This window comes from Coregonus lavaretus (assembly GCF_964263955.1).
Source record: "Coregonus lavaretus genome assembly, chromosome: 3".
Classification (NCBI taxonomy): Eukaryota; Metazoa; Chordata; class Actinopteri; order Salmoniformes; family Salmonidae; genus Coregonus; species Coregonus lavaretus.
The window spans coordinates 4,226,281-4,238,548 of NC_139990.1; the positions used below are offsets into that span (position 1 = coordinate 4,226,281).

Genomic DNA, 12,268 nt, shown 5'->3' on the forward strand with positions numbered 1-12,268 from the left:
GGGATAGGGGACCTCCCCTCCAGTCAGACCCCCAAAAAGCATCTCAAGAGTAGGAGTTCTGATCTAAGATCAGGTTCTCCCGGTCCATATGATTGTATAAATGATTATCTAAAAGGGAAAACTGATCCTAGGTCAGCACTCCTACTCTGAGATTTCTTTGTGAAAATGGGCCCAGGTCCCCAGGCTTGTTTCTCCTCTCCCAGCCTGGTCTGAGGCAGCAGGCAGGCACTTAGCTTCACTCCAGATAATGAGTCTGGCTATCAGCTATCAGCCACCAGTCACTGGGCCGATAGATAACCACCAGTCACCGGTCTGATAGATAACCACCAGTCACCTGGCTGATAGATAACTACCAGTCACCAGGCCGATAGATAACTACCAGTCACCAGGCCGATAGATAACTACCAGTCACCAGGCCGATAGATAACTACCAGTCACCGGGCTGATAGATAACCACCAGTCACCGGGCTGATAGATAGCCACCAGTGAGGGTGAGACAGACTCCACTTACCTCCCCATTATCTCAGGAGAGAGATCCCTTATGAGTAATGCCTCCTCCTATCTCTAAAACCAATGAGGAGGAGGGTAAAATGGCACCACACACACACAGTGGATGGATCGGCTGCCGTTCATAACGCCATTCCTGGTTATAGCAACTGGGGGGGATTTCAGAGAGGAGCTTCACTGGCTTTGGCCTCACACAGAAACCTATTATGAGAGAACAAACCAACAGACGGAGGCCTGAACTCACATAGCCAGCCTGAAGTCAACTGTGAAATAATTTATCACATATTGCCCTGGCCACGCTTGTTTCGCTAAAGCTAAACAAACGTCATGCTGAGGGAATGCAACCGCTTACCACACACACACACACTCCACACAAACACACTTTTGTCTCTGAGGTGGTGTTTGGTATGGTAATCCTTTGTTGTTTGCCTTAAAGCCATGGAGTCATTCATCTTTATTACAGTCATGCCTAGAGGAAGCTAATCTGTTATGTTCTCTATAGGTTGATGCCTCTGCTGTCTGTCTACTGTACCACCTGGGTGTCGGTCCAGTGCTGGGATGGGGACATTACTAGCCTAACTGATATGCTGGTGAAACGGAGCATAACATTTACATTACATTTTAGTAATTTAGCAGACGCTCTTATCCAGAGCGACTTACAGTTAGTGAATACACATACATATATATATATATATATATACATATACATATACATATACATACACATACATATATATACACATATATAAATATATATTGGCCCCCCATGGGAATCAAACCCACAACCCTGCCGTTGCAAACGCCATGCTCTATCAACTGAGCTACATCCCTCCTGGCCATTCCCTCCCCTACCCTGGACGACGCTGGGCCAATTGTGCGCCGCCCATGAGTCTCCCGGTCGCGGCCGGCTGCATAACCATCTGGGTTCTAGTTACAGGGTGGTTTAATGTCACCATAAAACTACATTTCCCATTTTTCACATGAAAACACTCAGATACCAGAAACTAATTAGACACATTTTTCAAAACACATTTTTTTGTGACACAATGCAGCTCTGTAGCATTTTGTCTCTTTATTCTGAGATGTTGTCAGAGTAGTTATTTGACAAAATAGGTGAAGTGGCAAGTAGCCTAGTGGTTAAAGCATTGGGCCAGGTCGCTGGATCAAAAAACCAAGGTGAAAAATCTGTTGATGAGCCCTTGAGCAAGGCTAATTTGTTCTAATTTGCTCATTTCACTAATTTGCTCCAGGGGCACCTTACTACTATGGCTGACCCTGTATAATAACACATTTCACTGCACCTATCAGGTGTATGTGAAAATAAAACATTTAAAATGTATAAAAAATATATATATAAAAAAAATAATAATACTGAAATCACTGAAGCCTGCCACTGAGGTTTTGTTTAGGTAATACATCTTAAATCATATTCCAGATCGTAAATAAACAAAGAAATGCTCAATTTCCTCTCAGACCTTTTGACCATATTTTCTATTCGTATTTATTGAATAAAGAGAAACAATACCTTTAAAAACAAATACATCAATGTATAATTATTGTGCACATTATATAGGCTGCATTTCGTTTTTCTTTCTGGTATTACTGCATTAGCCTAACTGTCATGTGAATTTCTATCTCTAATTCACCCTAAGCTTGAATCATTACCAGAGGTTGTAAGGCTCTGGTTTTAATCATAAATGATTCAAGGTCCATAACCACGAAGAAGGATTTTTTGTATGTTTATTCATGGAGAGCTCTGGCCCCAAAAACACATACATACTGTTTTTATACCTCTTGACAAACAAAGGCACTATGCTCCTCCCACCTTTAGGTGGCTTTTCTAAACAGTTTCCGCCTTCCCCTTCACCCTTGAATGTTTAGTACCGCCCCCTCTGTTAGTGGGTTGACACTACATGATAATTCTAACATTTATACTGTATTTGGGGTGAAATCCTTTAGTCATTATTCTTAAAATCCAAATTAATCTAACACTAACCTTGAGGGTTTAACTGTATGTGCCAAATAGCCTACACAGCCAATCGCCAAATAATGCTGTTGAGAACGGGCAGAAAAAGTTAATGTCAATCCACGGAGGCAACAAGGACATTGTGGAAGTTTAATTCAATAAGAGCAAAGCTGTGAAAGGAGAGTTGTAAATAAAGAGAAGGGAGGGTCAGAAAAGTCATGTTTGGGAAAGATTTGGTGAAGTGGTAAAACAGGATGATAGCAGTGCCCGGCTATGTTATGTGAGATGTTTGTGAGGCTCTGTACATATTCTACAGTCACAAGACAGGACTTCAAATAGGCCTATGGCACATCAAGGGAACTGTAGCCTACTGTTTAGATGGGTTAAATGGAAACTGAAATCTGGACATTGACTAACCAGAATAACCTACAGTTATTTTTGCAAACTCCAAGGTCCTCTGATAATACTAGTCCCGTGCGAATCGACATCCCTGTGTTTTGAGAGAAATGTCTGAGTTTGACAGGTGTTGCTCGCGGTTTGAGCAAAAAAAACAATAACGGATTCGATCAATTGAACAAAGTGCTGCGCATAAGCTATATATGAAGGGCCTACATGTAGCAACTTTCACAGTGAATGCTTTTGTTTATATGTTTTGTGTGCAAATGAATTGAACATCGCCAAATGAATAACGGACATTCTGGGGTAGGGCCTAATAAATACATAACCAACGTTCTCTAGTAATACTAGTCCCGTGCGATTGGGGCTATAGACTTAATAATAACTCCTGCAGAATTAAGCATTTCTTGCAGTAAAATTATACACCAAATGTAGGCTAAATTTGGCCTTCGGAACAGGAGTGGAGAAATATTATGTATTTATTTCTGCATCTTGAGAGAATGCAATGCTCAGTTAGAAACCATCTGTAGCTGTCTTCATCATAAAAGCATAATAAAAGCTGATAGTATTTCAACCACATAAAATATGCATCGAAGCTGAACTGAAATCTTATCAGAAACACGTTGGGTCGTTTTCAAAGCTTTCTTTTTCCTTACAACCGGTCAAACTGATGTCATTTCGATATTTAGCACAGAAAATCTTTCCTGTATTTTTTATTTTTTTACTTTATTGTATTTTCTCCCCAGTCCCTAAATGTCTTTGCTCTGCGAAAGATGACAGAAAACTCCATCGATGTCAACTAGATTTAAGCATTCATTTTTATCGATCTATTACATTATTCTGTTGAGGGTTTACCTAGTCTTCTGGGGCAACATATAATGACAGAAGAGAAGCTGCATGTATCTAATTATAGACAAGTTGACTAGCAAATAGCCTACCAACATGTCGGAAATTATAAGGAGAAACATATCCAAATCAGGCAACAACAAAAGATCCTGCACGCCCTGTCAAAAAAATCGTTCTGCAGTCTTTGACTATAGCCTATAGCGCATTTTCTATACTTGCGGGTTAGTGTTGGGTGCAGACCTCAGATTTTCACTTTATCACATATAGTCGGGCAGTTGCGGATGGGCTATTAGCAATTGCGGGTGGGTGCGGGTGAACAAACAGCTGACCCGCACACCACTAGCGTGTGTTATCATGTGTGTATGCGTGTGTCTCAGATAAAACTGTAAGTGAAGCAGAAGTTACGCAACCATGACAACTTAATTTAACACTTGGAAAGAGAAAGGATTTCGCAGCCCAATTATTGCAGAAAATATTTTAAGAAACTGTGCTTAGTCCGGCAGAAATACTATAGAGCCAGCACAAATATGTTATAACAGGGGGCAATGCAACGGTAGCGGAATTACTCTTCGACTCAATTTTCCAAAAACTCTTAAATATCTACTCCGAAAATAAGATTCAAAGATGTCTGCAGAAAGAATGGGGTGTCAGCTATGACATGGCACCTTGAGTTTGAAAAATAAATCTACTTTGGTTATCGAACTACAGAAAGTGAAATGGATTTACACCAGGTAATGGAATTACGGTAACTGAATTACATCATGGGTGCCTGATCTGTACTACACAGAAATGCATAACTATGGATATGAACGTCATTCTCCTCGTTTCACAAGTTTGGCCAGCACAGGACAGCACAGAAGAGGACAGAAGAGGACAGCACAGAAGAGGACAGCACCGCACAGAAGAGGACATCACAGCACAGTACAGAAGAGGACAGCACAGCACAGTAGAGGACAGCACAGAAGAAGACAGCACAGCACAGAAGAAGACAGCACAGCACAGAAGAGGACAGATGTGTTCAGCACAGTACAGTAAAGAAGAGTATAGTTCAGTACAATATACTGTACTATAATTTTCTTTACGGTACTGTGCTCTACTCACTGTACTATCCAAACGTGTGAAACATACGTCTATGATAGGTTCAGATTTGGTCCAGTCAGGACAGTCTGTGGACGTTAACATCAAGGCCAGGGACGACCTACCAAATTTCAACGTCCATGGACGTCCGGTGTTGGTCGGTGCTCAGTGGGTGAGGATCCTGGTTATTGTACATGGAAAAAGAGGGGGCTCATGGGTTTGAGAACGGACAAACACGATTTGAAAAAATGAACTGCAATTTTTAAAGGAACCGGTTGACTTGGTCTTTTAGCTAGCTACAGTGAGGGAAAAAAGTATTTGATCCCCTGCTGATTTTGTACGTTTGCCCACTGACAAAGAAATGATCAGTCTATAATTTTTACAGAAGGTAAACAATTTATCCAAAACTAAATATAAGTGTTGATATTAGTTGGCAGGGGTCTATGTCAACATTATTGTGTTTTGATGTATTTCTGATACATTTTAAGACTTTTTCTGGGTAGATGTTTGCTAAGCCCCCTCTTCCCTCTGTTTATCCAGAAATCAAAGCCTTTACTTATAGCTAATTTTAAAGGATGGAAAATGGTTGAAAAAATGTATCTATGCCTTCATTTCCCACAAATATAGACTCTTAGCTTTCATCTGACAGCCAATTTCATATGCTTCTATGAACTTCACGTCAGTGCTCATGGGCCCTTTTCGATGGAAATGCCCCAAAGCTTTGGGTGTCACAGGCGTTTAAATGTTCCCAGATGAGATCAAAGACTCAGTTGTAATTTCGTAACCCCCCTTTCTTCCCACAAGACCCACACCTCCAGAACACCATAAACACCATCACCCATTCATCCAGTCAACACAAAGACCACCATGTTAGGTCTATACTGTAACACAGGAACTTTTGTTTAACCAAACTCACACCTCAATTATACAGCCAAAGACCAGAACTATTATTTGACTAATCATGGCTTCAAAACAGTAATCGGATGTGAAAAGGAAGCAGAAAAGCTAGATTAAAAAAACTAGATGATCCCTAATTGCCCACCAGCCTACTGTGTGGTCCACATCACAGGTAAGGCTGTACAAAGGGCTGGTTGAGACACATTCATTTAGCTTTCCTTTGCATTCCCTGTGCTGTGTGTTTGATGACGGGTGAATTTTGCCCCACTATCAGAGATAGGCTATTCTTCACCATGCATTCAATATGCCATTGGAATTTTTAAAAAGGGTCGCCTTCAAAACAAAGACAAAATGCACCATTGCATAGATATGAGAGAGAACTGTTGAAAGACATAAAACATTTTCTTAGTTTTGACCAGGTCCCGAGAGGGGCCACAGTGACGGAGGATGCAGACAGACAGGCAGGTTGTAGCCATGTGTGTGCATGCATGGTGCAGGACCATAGAGATACAATATTGTAGCCATAGAGATACAATATAGCAGTATTCTATATTATTTTGTTCTGAGAATGTATAAAAGTGGTCCATTTCATTCTGTGGTTGTAGTCGTGTGCGGTCGTGAGCAGGCCCAGGAGTTCGTCTCCCTCCAAGCTACTAACTAGCCCTCTGATCACATGCTGGTGGGAGTGGAGCTGATAACAGAACAGAGGCTGTGAGAAGATCAACGTCACAACCTACAGACAGGGTGAAACGAGACCCATAATAACCTTCCCAGGACATTTCTCAGTGACACTGGCCTTTCATTTCCTCACAGATAATCATCCCCCCTCCTCCCTCCCCACAACCCCACTCCCAAAGGAGAGACAACACAATTCAGCTAGACCTCACCATCTACCTCTGGTCTCTACACAACAGAAGCCTCTCACCCCAGGGAAACAAGTGTATCATCTACACTCACTGGCTGGCTAGCGGCATGATTATCCCCGATGGCATCATCAATAACAACAGCAACCATAACAAGCAAACATTGATCCATATGGAAAAAACATTTAACAGAGAATCTCTGTGTTGCAAATGGTTGCTATGGGGATTCTTACACAGAAAAAAAAAGAAAAAAAAAAGAGATTGGGCAAACATTTTGTCCTTGACGCTTTCGTTACATCTAAAAACAGCAAGATTGTGAATGTCATTATAGCACACTCACACAAGACCATCCTTCCTCACCACCGGAGAGAACAGAGAGAACTTGAAACAGACATGATTACATTCAGTGGCAGTGCAATGTGCATGAATAACAACAATAACGCTGCTAGTTTTTTTAATTAGTTGGTATGAAAAGGTTAAGCTAGAGAAGGCCTTGAATCTCTTTAGCTTTCCTTGAGAAAGGCAGAAACATTGATTGACTGGTCATCTGATAAAACAACGACGAGGTCCGGAGCCTGCTGGTTTTCTGTTCTACCTGATAATTAATTGCACACACCTGATGTCCCTGGTCTAAATCAATCCCTGATTAGAAGGGAACAATTAAAAAATGCAGTAGAACTGGCTTCGAGGTCCAGAGTTGAGTTTGAGGGAACTAAAGCATGTACATTGTGATTTCTTAGGCACGCAAAACCTGCATCTTCACTTAAGACACATGGAATCAACCAGTGATAAATGAATGCATTTGAATGACAGATTGGTCCTATATCATGCCGCTCTCCTCTTAAGACAAGGAGTATCCACAGGGACGACTCTAGTAGCCTTATCTTTCTAAATGAGCCAGTGCCAATGGAGGGATGACCCAAGCTTTGACACCCCTTTCAGGGGGAAGGGCCCTGGCCAGAGACCCCCTCACCACTGTATTGTCTGGGGATATGTGAAGGTGTCCGCATGCTTCCCAGCCGAAATAATTCGGAACAGTTTGTGCATATATTATGACAAAATGTTGACGTTTTTGTTTGTTTTGGTCTTTGGCAAGGTTTTTTTGGTTGTTCGTGAACACTACATTTTTTCGAGGCAAGCCGAGTCTACGCCCCTTCGTCAGTGATTGGTCAACAGTAGGGATTCTTCAATTAAGTGTTTGTTTTCATGCAACGAGAGACTAATCACTTTCATGCACATTTGTTATCTCTTGAGAAATACTGCACCAAACATCTTAGATGTAAAATTGCGCGACGAAGATTTCCTCTGCAAAAACGTCAAAATGAATGACAGATTTCTTGAGTTAGATTAATTCTGACTATTGAGGAAGTGGCTACGGCGTCTCAAAATGGACAAACAGTACTATTACCATTTTTCAAGCGAAGGTCTTTTAAGGGAGTATGCGAGTACACTCGTTCGTTAACTGAAGCATGCGGACACCTTACGCCTCATTGGAGAGGTGCCCCACTGCCTCCCTTTCCACTGTAGATGAATAGACACCAGACAATTTACAGGTCTCTGACCCTTGTAAAATAGCCACCACCTCTTCAACAAGGTACATTTAGCATTTATGTGATTCAAAGTTTCAATGTCACGTGTACAGTGAAATACCTTTCTTGCAAGCGCTAAACCCAACAATGCAGTAATCAATATCAATGTAGTACTAAACATAACATAAGGTAGAACAAAAACACGTGAGAAAGTAAGAAGCTATATACAGGGTCAGTTCTAATAGCATATTTACAATGTGCAGGGATACTGGAGTGATAGAGGTAGATATGTATAGGGGTAAGGTGACTAGGCATCAGGATATATGATAAACAGAGTAGCAACAGCGTACATGAAGACTGTATGTGTGTGTGTGTGTAGTCAGTATAAATGTGTGTGCATGTTATGTGTGTGTTGGAGTGTCAGTGTGCGTGAGTGACTCGGTACCGGTACCCCCTGTATATAGCCTCGTTATTGTTATTTTATTGTGTGACTTTTTTTTTTACTTTTGTTTATTTAGTAAATATTTTCTTAACTCTTATTTTCTTAAAACGGCATTGTTGGTTAAGAGCTTGTAAATAAGCATTTCAATGTAAGGTCTCCACCTGTTGTATTCGGCGTATGTGACAAATAAAATGTGATTTGAGTCTTGTGAGTGTGCATAGAGAGTGCAAAAATAAATACAAGGGTCAACTCAGATAGTCCGTGTAGCCATTCTGTAGCTATTTAGCAGTCTTATGGCTTGGGGATAGAAGCTGTTCAGGAGCCTGTTGGTGTCAGACTTGATACACCGGTACCGCTTGCCATACGGAAGCAGAGAGAAAAGTCTATGGCTTGAGTGTCTGGAGTCTAATGATTTTCCAGGCCTTCCATTCACACCGCCTAATATAGAGGTCCTGGATGGCAGGGAGCTTGGCCCCAGTGATGGACTGGGCTGTCCACACCACCCTCTGTACCCTCGCCATGCGATCGAGGGTGGTTCTGTTGCCATACCAAGCAGTGATGCAGACAGTCAAGATGCTCTCAGTGGTGGAGCTGTATAACTTTTTCAACCTCCTGAGCACAACTGTGCGTGTGTGGACTGTTTTAAGTCCTTAGTGATTTGGACTCCGAGGAACTTGAAGCTCTCGACCTGCTCCACTGCAGCCCCGTCGATGTGGATAGGGGCGTGCTCGCCCCCCCCCCCCCCCCGTTTCCTGTTGTCCACGATCAGATCCTTGGTCTTACTGACGTTGAGGGAGAGGTTGTTGTCCCGGCACCACAGTGCCAGGTCACTGACCTCCTCCCTGTAGCCTGTCTCATCATCGCCGGTGATCAGGCCTACCACCATCGTGTCGTTAGCAAACTTCATGATGGTGTTGGAGACGTGCATGGCCACACAGTTGTGGGTGAACAAGGAGCACAGGAGGGGACTAAGCACACACCCCTGTGGGGCCCTCGTGTTGAGGGTTAGTGTGGTGGAGGTGATGTTGCCTACCCTCTACCTTGGGTTGGCCCGTCAGGAAGTCCAGGATCCAGTTGCAGAGGGAGGTATTCAGTCCCAGTGTCCTAAACTTGGTGAGGAGCTTGGAGGGGACAATGGTGTTAAACGCTGAGCTGTAGTCAATTAACAGCATTCTTACATAAGTATTCCTCTTATCTAGGTGGGTGAGGGCAGTGTGGAGTGCAATTGAGATTATGGATCTGTTGAGGCGGTATCTATAGTTGTTCTCTCTCTCTCTCCCTCTTTGGGGAGGAATCTATTCTATTCTCTCCCTCTCTCATTCCCTCATTGCAAGCTAGGTCACATCAAGTCATAATGGGCTAGTTTTACATTGAAACAAGCTATTTCAGAGAAAATCTGATTATGTTGTTGATCTGATCTGGACAAATCATATTCTTCAATGGGGATATTATTACTCTCTTTGTGCAATCTGAGAAATGTAGACATCATTTGCTTATAGCTTTCTCTAGAGAACTACAATAGCCTAATAGTCGGAACCGACTGAGCTGTCCTAGATCATATGCTTTTAACCTGCAGAAGTGTTTTGTTTATCCGATGAACACTGAATAATCAAAGAATTAGAAGAATGGTAGGGATACCAAATTAGAGTTGTTGATTGAAAGCCAAAACATGTGTCAAAGTAGCCTAATAGTAATTAGAGTGGGTGGGGTCAACACTGTTCTGGAAGACAGCTCGCTGGGACAAACTGGGTAAAACTATTGCCATGATATTCAGAGAAACTTTCTCTACAATCATACATGTTCATAGGCTCTTTGCATTGTTCCAAAAGGTGGAGAAAAGTAAAAAATTATTGTTTTAGAATAATTGTAACTTTTGAGATTTTTGGGTCAGTCCTCTTGTGCACTAATTAGAAAAGTTAGTATATGCAGGGAGAAATGTTCACAGACAATTTGATAAGCTACATGTAAAGGCAATGAAGGCTAGCGACACTATAATTATCTAATGTAGTTCTAACTTACTTAAATGAAACCGTTTCAAAAACACCAATCAGAGTAAACGATACATTGTTTCCTCTTTAGTAGGCTACCTTTTGATCATGTCCACATATTCTTTCCGTAGTTGGTCCCCATGCAACGAAATCAGTTTTGAAACTTTTGACAGCTAAGGACTGAAATTAATCACATTTTTACTGTTAAAACTGTATTTACATACAACACTTTACGGCTTGAGTTTAACATTTTGCTAAAATCAGATTTCAAACCATTTCAACAACATGAACATGTGGCCTCGACGTAAACAAAACAGGAACAACGCAGTTATTTAAAAGTAGGCTAATTCAAACGGCTCTATCAAACTTCCATGTCTGAATAGCCTAGTTTTAAAACCAACAACTGGAGAGCAATTCAGTCCCTCCTTCAAATCGACAACTGCGTAGCCTGATAAATGAAACAAATAACAATTCGTCCCTTTATAGTGTTCATGACAAAGTTTCAAGTGGCTCGTTCTCGCGCAAAAACTCACCTGCGAGACCAATGGGACAAGTGTTTGTTCCACCGACCGAGTTTTGATTTCCAGTCCGGAATCAAAGTTCCCACTGCCGCAAGGAGATGAAGCCATTCCCGCCGACCTCTCTTTATTACACGATTCACTACTGACTTACCGCTACCTAGCGTAACGTTTCAATAAATGTGGGTAATGTCTGTAAATCTTTGGGATTTCTTCCTCTAGTTACACGATCGACTGACTGCCCCTTTAAAACAAGCATGCATGTTCGGCTGTGCTGCGTTCTGTGCGTCCGCTAATGTCCATGTAGTTAGGCTACTAAACTACGGCAGAGAAAGGAGAATGCAGCGACTAGAGAGAGAGTGGGTTGGCTATCCAGGACTATAGCCGGATGGATAGGAACTGACTCACACACACGAGCGAGAGAGAGCACACTGAGAACATGGGGCAGTTTTAGCCTCTAATTTACAGAAATAATTTCAGTTTGTCTTAAACTCGTACGAAAGCGGTATATTTTCCTCATAGCCTATAGCCTACCCTAACAGTGTTTCCGTATGACATGGTAGTGACCCTTGACTTTCGAAGTTATTGAAATGGCTAACAAAAGCCACTATTTGATTATATATTCCATGACTCTTTTTCTACAGTGAACAAAAATATAAACACAACATGCAACAATTTCAAAGATTTTACTGAGTTACAGTTCATATAGGAAATCAGTCAATTTAAATAAATAAATTAGGCCCTAATCTATGGATTTCACATGATTGGGAATACAGATATACATCTGTTGGTCACAGATACTGTACCTTAAAAAAAGGTAGGGGCATGGATCAGAAAACCAGTCAGTATCTGGTGTGACCACAAATTGCCTCATGCAGCACGACACATCTCAGACTGTTGGTTGTGGCCAGTGGAATGTTGTCCCACTCCTCTTCAATTGCTGTGCGAAGTTGCTGGATATTGGCGGGAACTGGAACATGCGGTTGTGCACGTCAATCCAGAGCATCCCAAACATACTCAATGAGTGACATTTCTGGTGAGTATGCAGGCCATGGAAGAACTGGGACATTTTCAACTTCCAGAAATTGTGTACAGATCCTTGCGACATGGGGCAGTGCACTATCATGCTGAAACATGAGGTGATGGCAGCGGATGAATGGCACGACAATGGGCCTCAGGATCTCGTCACGGTATCTCTGTGCATTCAAATTGCCATCGATAAAAATGCAATTGTGCTCG

At 41.9% G+C, this 12,268-nt stretch overlaps 1 protein-coding gene across 2 annotated transcripts in view; it reads right to left on the reverse strand.

Moving 5' to 3' along the window:
- The window catches only part of LOC311124851 (alpha-catulin-like), a 104,231-nt gene extending 92,888 nt beyond the window's left edge, over positions 1-11,343 (reverse strand). Inside the window, exon 1 of one of the 2 annotated variants that reach the window (XM_084158341.1) lies at positions 11,045-11,343. In XM_084158341.1, the coding sequence (XP_084014467.1) occupies positions 11,045-11,140 (96 nt within the window). In that variant the 5' untranslated portion in view covers positions 11,141-11,343. The remainder of the gene's footprint in view (positions 1-11,044) is intronic. The other variant, XM_084158342.1, reaches the window with a different exon arrangement.
- Positions 11,344-12,268: the final 925 nt, after the last annotated feature.